This window comes from Hydra vulgaris, chromosome 12, assembly GCF_038396675.1.
Source record: "Hydra vulgaris chromosome 12, alternate assembly HydraT2T_AEP".
NCBI classification, from domain to species: Eukaryota; Metazoa; Cnidaria; class Hydrozoa; order Anthoathecata; family Hydridae; genus Hydra; species Hydra vulgaris.
This window is the reverse complement of record NC_088931.1, coordinates 44,122,820-44,140,949: the sequence shown is the minus strand read 5'-3', so window position 1 is coordinate 44,140,949 and position 18,130 is coordinate 44,122,820. Positions and strand designations below refer to the sequence as shown.

Here is an 18,130-nt window from a genome sequence, read left to right as displayed (position 1 = left end):
ATTAGTTCGTAATTGTTATTTTTACAAAATACAATATTATACTAATGCAGCTCCCCCCCCCCCATATTTTTTTGCAATTCGATTTTTTTGTGTTAATTCGAGCCCTGATATATACAGGAATCAGCATTATCTCCAGTTTTGGATGTTGAATGATGGATCTTATTGACTCAATGCATGGGTTTTGTTTGAGTCTCTGTTTTTATGACTAGGCAACTCATTCTATTAACTCCTAATAAGGATACAGCTCTAAAACTCAGTTTTATGGTTCTAAGACCAGCTGTTAGTCAGGTTTCCCGAACTTTGTGGTAGTTCTCAGAGAGACTGATTCCATCAACAGCTAAAAAATATCAGAGTACTAACAGTACTATGTTGCGCATGGATTGTGTCCCTGTTTGTACTTTTGGTGTGCATTGCCAAGGCCACATTTGGAGCTCTTTGTTACAACTTAGGGTTTATTAATAGTAATGAGGCAATTGCTTGGACTATTAAATAGTGTACTGAGTACTATCGTGCCTTGAGTCAAGTTCTTTAAAAAATTAAAAACAAATAAAGTACCAAATCAATAAAACACAAAAAACCATCGCCATCACCAAGTTCTCTAAACCTATCATTCACTAATACATTCATAGTCTTCGAAGTAACTTTTCTTTTGTTGAGTCATATCTCTTGCAAAGTTCACTAGACCTACTTGCTCTTTGTGAGACAAATTTGAGTTCAGCTGTCTCATCTTGTGATCTTAGTGTTGATGGCTATCTTCTTTTAAATCGTAAAGACTCCAATAGTCACATGCTTGGCCTGGGCAATTACATTCGTAAGAATTTACCCATTTGTCGTGAAACTAGGTTTGAATCCACAGACTATTCTTTATGTGCTTTCGTTTAGCACCACTTTACATTATCGCCTTTCTCTTTGTTCTATATCTAAATGTGCTTCTTACATAAGTTAATGTATTGAGGCTGGCATGGAATCTTTTATTCCCTATCAACAAATCCAGGCAAACCCTCTTCTCAATTGTTTTCCTCACATTGTGCTGCTGCAATTGCCTATCGAAACCGTTACTTTCTTATCTATCAGCAAAACAATTCTCCAGAAAACAGACGTCTGTTTATTACAGCTAGGAACCATTGTAGAAAGGTTTTGTCTAACGCCAAAGCCCGCTATTCTCAGGTAATGAAATCTCGTATTTCATCACAAAAATTAGGCTCTCGCAACTTCTGGAGAATCTTTAATAGTATCAATAATTAGGGCAAATTTTTAATTCTACCTTTCTTGTATGGCTCAGACTTCGTCACTTCACATAAAGAAAAAGCTAAATTGTTTGCTAAAAACTTTTCATCAATACCATCTCTTTCTCCACTAGTTGTGTTCTACCAGAATTGGTCGTCAAACAGGTTGATCCATTGCTTGACATTCGTATCACTCCAGCTTCTGTATCTAAAGTGATTTCCTGCTTAGACTTTTTAACAGCTTGTTGTCCGGACAACATACCTGTTATAGCCTTGCAGAAGTGTTCTCCGGAGCTGTCGTCTATACTTTCAAAGCTATTCAACAAGTGCTTATCAGAGTCTTGTTTTCCACCATGATGGAAAGCGACATCTGTTATCCCTATTTTCACAAATTCTGGAGAGAAATCTGGTTCTTCTAACTACCGTCCCATTTATCTTCTTCCTATCATAAAAAAGATTTTTGAATCTTTAATTAACAAAAACTTAATCTCTCATCTTGAATCTAATATTTTACTTTCTAATCATCAACATGGATTTCAATCTTCTCGTTCTACAGATGATTTGCTAACAGTAATAACTGATAGGTTTTATCGTACATTAGATAAAGGTGGAGAGGTTAGGGCCATCGCACTTGACATTTCTAAAGATTTTGATAAAGTTTGACATGCTGGTTTTCTCCATAATGTTTGTTCTTACTGTGTATCTGGTAACATCTTTAAGATTATTGAATCCTTCCTTTCCAATCGTAGAATAAAAGTTGTCCTCGATGGACAGCACTCTTCTTCATATTTTGTAACTTCTGGGGTTCCTCAAGGTGAAATTCTTGGCCCTATAGTCTTTTTAATTTACATTAGCAATCTTCCAGATATTCACACATCTAAGGTGACATTGTTTGGTAATGATACTACCATTTACTCTGGTCATGATAAAAAGCCAACACTTTATGATTGCTTGGAGGGGGCATTTGAGCTTGAAAATGGATTTTACTTCTGCTACAGCATGGGGCTCACAGTGGCTGACAAAATTTAATTCAGATAAAACTCAATTTTTTTTCAGCCAATCGTTATCGCAATAATTTAGATTTTCCAATATTTATGAACGGTAATGTATTCGATGAGTCTTTTACCCTTCATCTTCTAGGATTAACTCTTACTTCCAATCTTTCTTGGAAACCGTATATCAAATCCGTTGCAAAACTAGCATCTGCTAAGGTTGCATCTCTTTATCGAGCTCGACACTTTTTTACTCTGGATTCTGTTCTCTATCTCTATAAATCTCAAATCTGGCCTTGTATGGAATACTGTTGCCATATCTAGGGCGGACCTTCTAATGACGTCCTTTCTTTTTTAGCAAAAACGCATTTTAAACATAGTTGGACCTGCTCTTGCAGCTAACCTTCAACCATTATCATAGTCGTAACGCCACTTCTCTTTCTTTCTTTCACAAATACTATAATGGGCACTGCTCTAAAGAGTTAGCGTCTCTTGTGCCATCTACTAAAATTCATTATCGTGTTACTCGTCATTCAACTAAGTCTTATCCTTTTTTTATGACTGTTCCTAAGTGCTCTAAAAACTCTTATTCCTCAAGTTTTTTTACTTGAACATCAGTTCTTTGGAATTCGCTTCCTTTATCTTGCTTTCCTGATTCATTTAATTTGTAATCCTTCAAGTTGTTTGTCAATCGTTATTTTGCTCTACAACCCTCATCTTTTCTCTTTCAGTAATTTCCAAATCTACTTAGTGGTTGCTTGGAGTCCTTTTGGAAGCGAAGATGTTTAAAAAAAAAAAATTTAATAAACAATATATATATAAATATATAAATAAATAAATATATATATATATATATATAAATATATAAATATATATATATATATATATATATTTATATAGTCATAGATAGATAGATATCTTAATATGAATACTGTAATTTAATAGTGTTAGTGTCGTTTTACTTTCGTTTTTAAAGTTGTGTCTATGTTTTTCTATACGCGGTTCTATATTCCACGCGGTCTTTTATGGAAGGTCTGCAAGCAAATTAGAGCTGATAAATTCTTAGTTTCAAGAAGAATTAATGTTGTTTATTGTTTAATTTTACAATAAAAATTTAAATAAATGTTTGTTTGTTGTTGGTTATTCGTATTTTTCTAATTTTTATAGCCTGTTTCCTTTTCTTTAAATAAAATAAGACTGTTATTTGTGGACATGTAAGTGTATATACATAAATTTGCGTATATTTCAGTGTATTTTTTAATTCTATGTATCTATATGTATACTTTCTTTTAAAATAAAAAAAAATAAGGTATAGAAAAAAGTAAAATAAACTCTGTGGGAAGTTGTCAAAAGAATGTTGTGTTATTCTCCTTTTTAAGGTGTCTGAATATATATTTATATTTTTAAATTTGTTCTTAAATGGTTTCATGTTTTTTTATTACTTTAGATAAAAATATACTGACTGACATTGCCAAAAAAAATATGGATAAATCCTAAATTAAATTATATAGGTTTTCATTTTAAAAATTATTATTTTAAATAATAATAATAAATTATTTTAATTTTTGACCTCAATGGTAATGAAACTAATAAGTTAAATTGTAGAGGTTTATATATCATATATTCTAAAGTAATTGCATTAATTTTTTTCAAATATATTGCTTTACATTACATAAGGCATTTTGATTTTTTTCTTTTTTTTTTCTTTTAAATAGTTAAACAAATTTGTTTTATAGATAAAAAAACCAAGTAAGATTCAACATTATGTTTTTTTTTTATTATTAAGTAATATCTGTGTTATTAAGATTGCAGGTTTTTGTTAATTTTTACTTGAACATAATTTATCTCTTGATAGATATGTTTACAACTTTAGACTATTAATATTTTGATATTTTTAATTTCTTTATTTTTTTTATCTATTTAAAATAATGGCGATTAATCAAAGTTGTTTATTATCATTAGAAAATAATCTTATAAGAAAAGATCATAACTCTTGAAATTCTTTTGTGTTTATTTGTTACTACAGTAGTAATACCACTGTTAATATGTTTATTGATAATAGTGAAATTTAAATGGATGATATTAGGCTTAAATAAATTATTAGAAGAAATACTATCAACTTAAAAATAATTGATAATTTAGTGAAATGATTAGGCAAGCTGAAATTAATTGTCATCAAAATGTAAGAAATGCTGCTTGGTCAGAAGAAATTAATTTATACTTAAATTAAAACATCATGGTTAGATGAGTTGAAAGTAATAACCACATAAATGAAAGAGATTGGCCTAGACAAAAAGAATATATTGTATAGCAAAAAGTGATACTATTCTAGATTATAATTATTTAGGAGAAATAAACCAGATCTGTCAGCATTGCTGTGCTAAAAAATTTCTTGATGAAGCACATTTTTTATGTTGCTATAATAGAAAGGTAGTTTTGCTTCTATTTTCACTATTTCCGCAATTTTTACAAGACTTACAGGAAGATATATATATCATAATTCTAATTTCAATTTTTTTAAATATGTTAGAACTTAAAGTCTGTCTTTATTTTGCTTTATTTACTGATAATGTGGTTTAACCTATGAATCATAGGCCGCCATGTTTTAAAATATTTGGTCAAGTTTTTCATGGTGTAGGTAATTTTAGACCAGATCAAGATATTTCCTCAACATTATCAACTGATTATCTCTGACCCACTTGCAGCAGTAAATTTTAGAAACAATAACATCGCAATCAACTTTGCTTACATAATTTAATGTTTTATTTGCAAACTATAGTTAGTGAAGTTGCAGTTGTATTCGTTGGAGAAGATGGTGTTCCACCTGCTTCCAGGGAAGTTATTTACCCAAAAGGTCATTTAGAAGTTATATTGAGTATGTCAGCTAACTTAGATCCTATGGCTTATTCACTTTTTTCCAAGAAATGACATAATTGGTTCGCAACCCTGAACATACAACATTGGTTAGAAATCATGTTAAATCATGGCAAGAAACTATTTCAGCAATATGCTGCTGATGTATATGTTAAAATTAAAGAGCAGTGTCTTGCTTTCATAGAAATAACCAAAGCAAACTGAGAAGCATGCAATATGATGCCTTACATGAAGATGTAAGCAACCTTAGTAACAACTATAATGTTAGACCAGGGTGCGTTATAGTTTTCTATTCACTTAGGAAGTCTTAAAAAGAACTATGAAAATGCTATGGTTACAATTAAAAAGTTCAAGTAATAAAATGATCTCGTAAACCAAATCATTTTATTACTTTTGCCTGCAACCCACTATATAGTGGTGAGTGGTAAAAAAAGGACACAAATTTATTCTCAAATCTAAATATTAATACTGTAATTTAATAGAAGTAGTGTCGTTTCACTTTCCTTTTTAAAGTAGTTTTAATTAGTTACTAGGCTTTTCTGATCTTGATAAGCGTGTTCTTAAAATGCACGCGGTCTGTTGAGCAAGAGCAAGCTAAGCAAGTAAAAACTTTTTACTTTTTGGAATCTAACTATTATTTATTAGTTTAGAAATATTAGATAAATTATAATAGCAATATTAAAATTATATTATAAAAAAGTAAGTATAGAAAATAGTTTAGCAAATTGTATATTATATTTTTATTAGATAAAAAGTCGAAAGGATCACTCTTTTTACTTTTTTAAATTGTTTATATTTTTTTTGTATTAGCTACTCTTTAATCTTTATTTATAGTCTTTTTCTAGCAGTTTTGTTTTTATTGAGCTTATTTTTAACTTTTTAGAAAGTAAGTAGGGGGTATGGAAAGTAAGTAGGGCTATGGATGAGGCCTAACAATTTTTTATGAGTTATACCAATACTTTATCATAAAATTGTTTATTACTACTTTTAAATTTATTTATTAAAAAAAAGAAAAAAAAAGTTTTAAAAAGTACTAAATTATTATAATTCAATATACATTGAATGCAATTATTTCAAACCTAGCTTATTTTATTATGTCGATTATTATTTTATTGACATGGATATTTCTGTAATGCTATTACCTATTTTTGTTCTTTTTTAGAAAATAAAATAAAGTTCAATGTTGCATACCTAATTTTTAAGTGGTTTCTAGGCTTTTCTAAATACTTTTCTTATTCACGTTGTTTTACAAACAAGGTTTGCAAGCAAATTTGAGCTGAAAAGTTTTTCGTAGCTTTCAAGGAGAATTAATGTTGTTTTCTGTTTAATTTAATTTGTAAAGTAGTTTTAATAAATGCTTGTTTGTTCTAGGTTTTTTACTTTCAGATGTCAAGAAGAACCCTTCTACACAGTGTTTCTCCATCAGTAGGTTCTTCCTGATGAACCTACTGATGGAGAAACACTGTGTAGAAGAAAGAAAAAATAAGAATTAGAAGGGTTTTTACTAATTTATTATTGCTCTGTTATGATCATAATTCGTAAAGTTCTTTTACGTTCATTTATTATTCAGTTGTAACAGTAGTATTATTACTGGTAACATGTTTAATGATAACAGTGAAATTAAAATGGCTAATATTAGGTTCGAAGAAGTTATTTGTGTAAATGGTAATAGACAACTTGAAAATAATTTTTAAATGAAAGAGATAGATCATGATGAAATTAATTGCCAATAATATGTAAGAATTGCTGCTCATCGAGCAGAAGACTTACTTTCCAGAATTCAGTGTCAAGCGGTGTTAATGTCTGTTAATTTGATTTTACATTAGACAATTTAGAACAAAGCAAAGTATGAATTTGACTATTTATAGTAACAATTAATAACAGTTTCAACTTTAAATGATTTTATTTTTTTTTGTAATTTCAAACATATTTATGTTCTTTCTGTTTTTTTAGTTGCCTTTGTCATCACTTGATTATTTTGCTTACTGTTGAAACATGGTTTTAATTTTGTAAACTTAATATGACGTGAAATTTTTTCTATTAATCATTAGTCAACAGTTTGAGAAGCTGGAACTAATTAAGAAATGCTGGAAATTAATTTTAGCTAGGGTAAAAATAATTTTGTTTATTGGTAACATAACCAGTTACTATTATTAATTGCATGTCTTTTTAATTTTTTTTTTAACATGCTGCATTGGAAAAAACTTTCTCTTCCGCTCTCTTTCCTTCTTCTTAGATAAGACTTAAATGAGAATTAGTACAGATAGAATTGGTAAAACTTATGTAATTACTGAGCTCTTGGGTATTTTTTAATACTACAATTGATAATGACCAGGTATAAGAAATAAATTTAAAATATAATTGTTCAAATCGTTTAACTATAATTATCCCTCGATTGCTCAAATATTGTAATAAATAAAAATTTTTTAGCTTCAAGTATTTTAGTTAACAAAATATCTTATTATGTTGTGGTGTTATTTGCCAGTGTTATTACGTTGTGTTGTCTAGCCTTTTTATAATATTTTCTTTGTTAATTATTCTGGAGGCTGTTATTATCCTAAATCTACTAACAATAAAATGCAAATAATACTTTTGTAATTGAAAATTGTTTTATTTTTTATTTTTATTGTTATTGATGATTTAATTACTAATAACCCGTATTACGGGTTGCTTACTGCTAGTATAGATAAATATAAGTTAATATATTATTACTAAATATATCATGTATTTAGATTACTATTATATAGATATAACAACCCAAAATTTTATGTAAAACCTAATAACAAGTAACTTTGTATCTAGATGTTCCAAAATGTATGCAAATATGAATGGAAAATAATATTGAGTTTCATAGTCTTATCCAAGACTGAAGATAAAATTATACATAAGAAATTATAAATCTCAAACTAGTGTCACACATTTTACTTGAGACTCTTGCATTATTATTCTTTCTAATATTCAATTTAACAAGATTTCAACTGTATAACTGTATAAAATCTTCAATTTAACAAGATTTTAAAAATTTTAATTAAAATTCTATGGTTTGATAGTTAAGAATGTTTCTGAAAATAAATTTAATGTATATAATTGAAATTCCTTAATCAGAAAAACTACATTTGGTTGAAACATCATTGCAATTTAGCTAGTAGAATCAACCTAGCAATCTGGAGCAACTAAATCAAAGAAATTCAAAGAGTCTTTCAAATACAAAACAAAATTAAAAAGTGATTTCAAAAATCTAAATAATTAGGTTAAAGTTTTTAGTTATTCACACTTAGGAGATTTATTTTAATACTTTCAGATCAGAAAAAAAAGATAAAGTGTGTAGTCATATATGTTTAAGGCGCTACTGCAGTTTCTCCCCCCCCCCCCTTTTTTTTTTATTGCTGAATATGATAGAGAATTTTATCCTGATTAAGAATCGTATAAAAACATAGGTCTGAAAACCAACAAAAAGTGCTCTAAATCACTGTTGAAGTTTAAAAAATTACAATAAAAAAAGGCAATATTCGCCATTTTTTCATACTCTGTAATAGATAAAATTCTATTCAACGATGAATTTAAAAAAGTCTGGTTTCTATCAATAATGTAAAGCAAAACTGTTGAAAAATGCTGAGCGCATTATTTTCTGATTTATCTCTAGCCCAAACCCTAACCCTGTCTCAAATCATGTACTTTTAATTGCGCCAATCCCTATTTGTCAGTCGATGTATGTGCATTTAGTTGTGCCAATCCCTATTTGTCAGTCGATGTATGTGCATTTAGTTGTGCCAATCCCTATTTGTCAGTCGATGTATGTTCATTCAATTGCGTCAATCCCTATTTTCAGTTGATGCATGTGCATTTAAAAAGCAAAATCTTAAATTAATTTTTAAAAAATTATTTAAAAATATATAAAATATATCAATAAAAACATTTAATTTAATTTAAATATAATTTAATTTTGACGACAATAAAAACTATTGATTTCAAAATGTAAACTTTTTAAAAAACGTTTTAAAAAAATGGCGAATATTAGCGATTTTTAGTGTAATTTTTTAAACTTCAACAGCGAATTAGAGCACTTTTTTTTATTTTTCAGACCTATGTTTTTATACGATTCTTGATCAGCATTAAATTCTCTATCATAATCATCAATAAAAAAAAGGGGGGGAGAAACTGCAGTAGCGCCTATAATATATGTGTAATATATAACTACACAAGTTTTTACAGAAACATATTGTGTTTTTTTTTTACTAAATTTTGTGCCTCGTTTTTTTGAGACTTTTTTTTTTTTTAAATACTCTTTTATTTAATTTGAAATTGCATTTACCTTTTAATTTTTCTTTGAATTTTTTCACTGTAGCTTTTTATTTAAATAATTTTTTATCTTAAGAAGGTTGAGATGGCTAAGAATATTAGCGACAAAGTATATCTTTTTAATTGTTCAGAACTAGTTTGCATAACAATTCAGACTTGGTCCAAAATGTTAAGCAAATAATATGCAATTTTTATTGTCTTTAACCTTTTTTAGAATAAATCTATTTTACCTAAATCATCTTGAGTGCAATCAGTTACTTCCATTTCACAGTTACTATTTGTGCTATTCTAAATTTTTAATTTAAAAACGTTTTTAAATATTTTCAAAACGTTGTCAAATACTTTACCGGACCTATTCTGATCACATCAGTCTTAACCGAACCTTACGGACTAAAATTATTTTGAAAATGCGGGGCAAAAATTTTGATCGATGAGGAGACTATTTTTGCTGTTAACGACTTCGACTAAATCGACTAAGAGTCGAAAGTCGAAGTTAGTCGATTTAATCGACTACGGACTTGTTAATTTAAGAAAAATCTTAAAATGATTACATCTTTTCATTCGATTTAACTTTTCAACCTCTAATTTCACTGTACAACAAATTTTAACTTTTTGAAAAAAACAAGAACCAAATTTCAGCAGTAATCTGCAAGCATGGCGGGGCTCCACTTTCCCTTGTATCTGTTTTCCATTGTGGTAATACTCTGATGAAAGCGCTCACCATTTTCATCATATACATCTCCATTGACAGAGAAGAAGGAAAGATGGGAATGAAGAAAGTGGAGCTTCAGCGACATGTTACAACCCAGTTGTTGATAGGATGCAATTAATCTGTCTACCAAATCAGCGTAATTTGGTGCAATATGTTTTCCAAGAAATCCCTGGCGCACCCGTTTGAATGCATCCCATGCTGCAAGTTCATATTGATCCATCGTTCCCGAAAACGTTTCATCCAGCATCAGTTCTCGTATTTGGGGCCCCACGAAAATGACCTCTTTAATTTTGGCGTCACTGATTTTAGGAAATTTGGTCTGCAATTACTGAAATGCTGGTTTGTCGTGATCTAACGCCTTTACAAACTGTTTCATGATTCCAAGCTTGATGTGAAGATTGGGCAAGATGATCTTCTCTTTATCCACAAGAGGTTCATGAATGACGTTATGGGAACCAACCTCAAATGTTTCTCGTTGTGGCCAACATTTCCTCATATAATGTTCTGATTTCATCCGCTATCCCATTTGCAGAGGAAACACATGTGCTTAGTAAAACCAGCCTGCAATCCAATTAGTATAGCAACAACTTTCAAATCTGCACATATGGACCATCTGTATTTAATTCTGTCCAGAATAAGTAATATATTCACATAGCTTTCCCTCAGGGTTACCGAATGTGCTATGGAAATTGAAGGCAGTACATTTCCAGTATGCAGTAATACTGCCTTAATACTGTAAAGTGATGCGTCAATAAACAAATTCCACATAGATGAATCGTATTGTATTCCTAGATCATCAAACAATCCACTGATGTTATTAAAGAAGCAAAGTTCTTTATCCATAGAGAAGTATTGCTGCAGTTCCCGTGACCGCTTTCTAAATGATGACACTCTTGCATCACCAGCCAACAGATGCCACTCCTGGAGACGTGAAGCCAGCAATTCACTCTGTTGCTTTGTTAAATACAAATCTCGAACGAGATCTTTCAGGTCAGATCCTGTTATGAAGTGGGGTTTACGCTCTGTATCTTCTGGCAACTCGTAACTATCATCGTCATCAGTATCCTCGTCTGAATCAGAACTGTCCGTGTTTGGGATTTCCGATGAAGGTTCAGGAACAGGGAGTTCAGCTGAATGAGGAACAGGACGAATAGCTGAAGGTAGATTTGGGTACACTATAGCTTTCTTACCCTTAGAATTGCGACCTGATATGTTAACAGAACAGAAATAGCAATCTGAGCAATGATTTTGGGGTTCACGCCACACCATTGGCACCCCAAATGTTGGTCCTCGACCAGTCCAGTTCGCCCACCACGATAGTGAACTAACGCACCTCACACAGCATGCATGAGGCGCCCAGATCTTATCCTGGTCGCCGACTTTGCAACCAAAGTATAGTTTATACAGTTTTTTCACATGTGGTGTCAATCTTCGTCTGCATCTCTTTAAAGTCAGTTTGCCACAAATGTAGCAAAAGTTGTCGGCTTGATTTTTACAAGTTCTGGGCATTTCTTGCTTCAGTATACACTGTATTATATCTATATATTACTTAGCTAACTGTAGTTTATCTAAAATAAAACAGACTTACATTTAGTCTAATACAAGGTTAAACAAATACAAATAGGTATATGATAAAGAAATGCTAATAAATAAATCATTAACAACTGCTAATAAATATATTAAAAATCACATTGACAACTTTCATAGTGAAAATCGAAAATTTGAAAATGTGAATTTAACCAAAATTGGTGGGTCACACAACAAAAAGGACATTTTTTGTAATCTCCAAATCAAAATACATAAGGTAGTGTCAATGGCATTTCCGTTTTTTTTTCGTTGTTGTACAGTGTTTTTGTTTGTTCATTTAATAACAATAATATGTACTATTATAACTATTGCCAAGTTTTTTGTTTACCCTCTTAAAGTTTTATCTATTTCATAGCATGTTAGCATTATTTATACGTAATTAAACTTTCGATTAAACTTTTTGTATTTCATTAATTTTTTTTTTTCAACGCTTGTGATTTTTATAAATACTTTCATACAGGGCCGCTTTAAGCTGGCTCGGGACTCAAAGGGGGCCCAACTCAGCTTTATTTAAAAGTTGTGAAGCTCCAAAATCTAAATGTCATTTATACTATCGCAAGGTAAATGTATTTGTAATCACTTTTTGATAAATAGCAAGTCGATGATATATATATATATATATATATATATATATATATTCTTTAACAGCATGTTTCTCCATCGGTATGTTCATCAGGAAGAATGTCTAAACATCAAAAAGTTCAAATTATAGAAAAAAATTTTCACAGGAAGTTGGGAATTTTTATAATTAATTATGTAATAACTGTAATGTTTTGCAACCAAGTAGTTAATGCAATTTCCTGGTTGCAAAATATCTATCACATTTGTTATAATTAAACCATCAACAGTTTTAAGTGCTTTAATTAAATCTTTTTTATAACTGTTTTACTTCTTAAATATGAGTAAATACTCTTAGGTTGTTTTTTTTGAGTTTTTAGCCAGAATTATTTTAAAAGCTCTTATGTCTTCATTAACTCTTTTTTTTACATTTTTATTCAAGGTTTTAGGGCCATTTACCATTTCAGTTTCTTTAAATTTTGAATGCCAGCACTTGTATCATAACTTTTTTTTTAACATTATCATTTTCCGAAGCTCTTTAGTCATCCAAGGAGCATAATTTTTACTTGTATCATAATTTATATTTGGAATAAATTTACTTCATCCAGTATGATATTTGGATTGGCTAGCATTTAAATCCGTAAACTCATTTTCCCAATCAAAACTTGAAAAATAATTTGAAAGTTCTTTATAATTTCCTTTAATGTAAAATAGTCTTGTCTTCTTTATTGTTTTTTGATCAAGGTTTCTGTTTTTATAAATAAATTTAAAATATAATATACTAATGACATTTTTATGAGTTTCACTACTTTTTGTGCATTCATAAAAAATCTCAGGGTAGTCAACATTAATCTCATTCTTTGCTGAATCAAAACTAAAATTGCCCTCGTAAATTCCATGTTCATCTTCTTCCTTGGGTAAGTTTCGTCGGTAGGTTTTTGTCTTTACTTTTTTTTTATATAACGCGTTGCATACACCAAAATGAATTGCATGATTAAAGTAAAATGAATTGCATGATTAAAGCAAAACTGATCAACAATGCCCGTTAATTGCATGAGCTTTTTGTTGATTGCTGCACCATTTCGAGTAGAACCTATTGCATCTCTTTCGATACAGTCACAAAATCAAATTGAATGACCCTTAATATTTTGTATTAAACATTCAGCTAGACAGGAAATATAAATACTAATGAGGCTAGTTTTATAGTTTTTTTTATATTCGCTTTCATGCAGGTTGACATTAATGCACCTTCTGTTCCTCAAAGATATTCATCATGCGTTACGCTGAATTTATGTCCCATTTGAATTTTTTCGATAATTTCTTGTTTCATTACTTCTTTTTATCAGAAAAATTTTGAGGGATTAAATTCATCACATTTGTTGGACTTTTAGGAAGATGGTTTCCTCTTGTTAAATCAATGAGCGAAAAAAATTTGTTGTTCGTTATCGTATTAATCGAAACACCATCTGTAGCTAAATCAGCTACAATTTCTATGTGACTCGTTTTTTGTAAATAACTGCCCATGGTTTTATTTTATTTTTTTGGTGGTGGATTAAGCTGCTGTTTTATTCTCCAGTCAAAGGACTATTGATAGTAATTCCATTACGCAAAATATAATTTCGCATAGTAGTTGTGGATCCACCGGAGTATGTTACAACAAAACCATATCTATCACAGATGCCTTCAACATCCCTTGAATTTGGAATTTACGCAGGGCAGTAAATATCCACACTGATGACATGATTTATCTGGAAGATAAATATATTTCAAAAAGTTGAATAACTGATAAAAACATTATCGTGAATTATTTTTATTATATACCTATACATAATATTTTATTGAACCAAAATGTACACTAAAAATATCCGTTTATTTTTTCAAGGAATAAAAATCTTTAATATAAAGAATAGACCATCCTATTTGAGTATTTGAATACTTTATATTCGAATATATTTGCGTGTTTTATTCGATATTCGAACATATTACTTTTTGGAATACTTGAATAATTTTGAAAATGAAAAGACATGTTAAGCTTTCTAACAAAATACATTCTAATTAATAAAATAAAAATTTAATTACTTACAAATTTGATTTTTTAAACCTTTCTATAATAAATAAAAATTCAAAAGACATTTTACAAAAAACCCGCCAAAACCGTTTTTGAAAACCGACGGTTTTCATTTATATCAGTTTGGAATAAAGACCGCGATTTTCGGTTATCGGTTAAAACCGATCGGAAACCCTAGTTTTTTATGAGCCTAAGTTTACTGAAACTTCTTTCAGAAGTAGCAACTTTGACTGCTATAGTGAGGAAGATGCGAATAGAAATTGCCGTGTTAAGGTAGGCATCAGCCAATTAATATTTATTAATGAACTTCAAAATGTCAGTTGAGCTAGATTTTTTAAAGTTTTCCATTATTTCAGCAGTTTGATATTTAAAACTTGCCATTTCTGACTGAAAACCAGAACAATCTAAATCTGTCTCGTAAATCTAAGATATTTTTTAGCTTTTGTATTAAGTTCATCCACTGAACTCTTAGAGATTGAATGTTCAGAGAGGATGTAAAAATCGGAGGATACAGCAGTCATAGCCTTAAACCGCCATTTAATTTGTGTAATAATGCTATAAAACACAAGTTTGCACTGGGAACCAAATTTTGTTTCTGCTGTGAGTAGGTGCAAGTTTTCCTCAGCGTCATAAATTGCCATCCACTTTATTTGCGCTTTCTTTTGAATGGAAAGCCACCTTCAATTCCATCCTGGTTGACTTTTTCTGCGGTATCTTTGATTCTGATTGCAAGCATTCAATCCTTTAATTTTTTTTTTACTGTTATAGCAATTGAAATGTTTTTATATTAAAACAGCTTATTTTCCCGGTCAATTAAAGAAAGAAAACCTCAGCGCATAGAAATCAATAAGATTCAAAGTGTAAGCTACACATGGTACAAATCTTGCTTAATCTCAGAGAAAATGGATGTGAGCTTGGACGACATTGTATTTTCCAAACATATTGGCTCCACTGTTGTAAATCTTTAGAAATCCGTATCTGATTTTTTACTGTTGCAAGACCTTCTTTGATTTTTTGATGACATTCAATAAGTTCCACAAAGCCTTTTCTCAATTGTATAGGTTTCATCATTAATGTGGACTTACCTGCCACGTTTTTCGTCTTTTCTTTTTTTAAATTAAGTGCCAGATAATTTTTTAGTTCAATTCATTATTGAATCTTAATGTTCACAAAATGTATTAACTAAGTTTTGGAAACCAATGATTCGTTTTTAGCAATCTAAAAAATAATTTTTTCCTTTTTTTTTTAAAAAACTTTATCTTTTGTAAAATTATTTAAACTTTATTGTCTAATAATGGGACTGTCCAAATAGTCTTAAAGTATAACAAATATAAGTAAAATTAATATTGAATGTTCTCCATTAAAAGAAGATAATTTTGTAAAAATATATCAACAATGTTAGTGCTAAAGGGCGCTCTTCTGTTCAATGACCATTTATAAGTTGAAGTTTATGTGAGGAGGCGCAACTTTTTTTATCAACATCAAAGAGACTCCATAAAAATTAGCTTTCAAGTGATAATAATATTCTTTTAATTTATTTTTTGAGGAATTTTGCGCCCCTCCAAGTTTGGCGCCAACCCGGACCGAGGCCCGGTTGCTCCCGCCCTTAGTACGATCCTGTATATATATAAAACCATACGTATTCTTGCTTTGACTTTATGACTGAATATTTTTCATTTAAAACCCCTATCAACTTGCATAATCTGTGCGCGATGTTATGTTGAAAAATCTTTTGTACTATAAATAAGATTTTTTCAAGAAAATTAAATATCTTTAAAGGTTAAAATTTTGCAACTTTCTTATTACTTTTATCATTTATGTACTCGAAGATGATGTTAGGATCCACTCACACATACTTCTGCTACGCCCCTTTTTATGTACTCGAAGATGAGGTTAGGATCCACTCACACTTTTTTTTTAGCTTTTAAAAACTGATTTTTAAAGTTACTTTTACAAAATGAAATCAAAACTGTGTATTTTAGGTAGCTTAAGATTACAAAAGATACAAAACTAAGACAGAAACATTTCTAGTCATTTTTGCTTTTCTTAAAACTGATTGTGTTCTGTAAACCAATCGCTTTTTATTATTGTAATTAAACAAAAATACATATACCGCTGAACTTGGTGCTCCCACTGTATCGTATCGTGTATCGATGTATCTGGCCGTATCCCGCTGAGTTTGGTGCTGAAAATGGTATTTTGGTGCAATATATATATATATATATATATATATATATATATATATATATATATATATATATATATATATATATATATATATATATATATATATATATATATATATATATATATATATATATATATATATATATATATATATATATATATATTAGGGTGACAATTTCTTTTTTTTTTTTTTCAAAAATTACCACTACGTTTAAAGCTGTTCTCCGCCTCATTACGAATTTCAAAAGGTCCCAGAAGTTTGTTTTTGACCACACTAAATGCTTTATGTAAAAATTGATTTTTATGATATTTGTCATTTTTTTTTTTTTTTTTTTAATTTTTATTAGCATTAAGCTCAATTATGCTTTGTTATGAACTAATAAAATGAATATTTCCTGCACATTTATGAATTTAGAAAACTAATTAATTAGTGCATTTACAAATGAGGATGGGAAAAGCAAAAAAAGTAAAAAACAATTCTTTATATATCTTAAATACAAATATCAGAAGACCATTGTATCTACTTATATGCTCCCTACTAATAAAACAGTTTTAAGACATTAACAATATCTTATTAGTTCTAGGTCAAATCGATTTAAAAGCTTAAATACAAACTTTGCATGTGCAACTGGCAAAAGTTTTGGTATGCAAAGAAAACCCTACATGTAAGCGAGAAAATGAAAACTTTTGTCTCCTCCGAAAAATAGTAAACTTCTAGAAACTCTGTGGATTTGGCAACTATTTAATTTCTAAATCAAAAATTTTTGAAAAATTTGTAAAACTTCACGAAAAGTGGTAGCTTATGGTAAAACAAGAAAAACTAACTTGGAAGATAGATATGAGAGAACAAAAAATTATAGAGTTTCAAGTAAAGACATATAACATTATTTTGTAATATATGTAGATCTGTATAATAATATTTCATATTAAGATTTAATGTGTAGAGTATGTTAATACATTACTATAAGTAATTTTTTTAAGGGTATAATCGAAGGTCTTTTTGATATTGGAAAAGCAAACATAGTTGAACTAACCCGTCAAAGTATCGATATTCCTAGAAACAAAGAAAGTGTAATGGAAGATCTTTCATTCATTGAAGGTCAGAGGAATGAAAGAGTTCAGTTCATTAGTCACATTAAAAATAAGGAATTAGAAGCAAGAGTTGAAAGAAGAATGGAGAGATATGTAAAGTATGAAAAATACAGTAAGAAAATGTTGACAGATGGCTCTTTTGAACTCATAATGGAAATTGAAAAAGATATTTCTGTATGCCTTGAAGTCACTAAGTGTCTTTCAGCTGATCATGGTCTGGAAGTAGAACTAAATTGCAATAAAGGAAGGATATGTTTAGTATCAGGTATTTATTTGCTTTAATAAATTGTTTATGCCTTTGTAAAAAAACTCCTTTATATTTAGTTTTTACTCCTTTATTTTTTTTTTTTGTTTATTAAGCCTTTGTAAAAAAACTCCTATATAGTTTATATTTTATCTAGATTCTAAAGATATGAGTTCAAAGCAGAAAGAAGACAATTCCTATGAAATTCAAATATCTAAAATAAATAAAGAAAAACAAGCGCATGAAACTACCATTATTGATCATAATATTATTACCAGAGATGGTCTTATG

The 18,130-nt window shown here is 29.4% G+C and overlaps 1 protein-coding gene across 2 annotated transcripts in view; it reads right to left on the bottom strand.

Annotated features, from left to right (window-relative positions):
- The window catches only part of LOC101239838 (proteasome adapter and scaffold protein ECM29), a 197,031-nt gene extending 187,231 nt beyond the window's left edge, over positions 1-9,800 (bottom strand). Inside the window, exon 1 of one of the 2 annotated variants that reach the window (XR_010642456.1) lies at positions 9,622-9,789. Coding sequence is in view for 1 of the 2 variants with exons in the window: in XM_065813388.1 (XP_065669460.1) it covers positions 9,622-9,655 (34 nt within the window). In the remaining variant the exon portion in view is untranslated. Of the gene's footprint in view, positions 1-9,621 lie in introns of both variants that reach the window. The other variant, XM_065813388.1, reaches the window with a different exon arrangement.
- Positions 9,801-18,130: the final 8,330 nt, after the last annotated feature.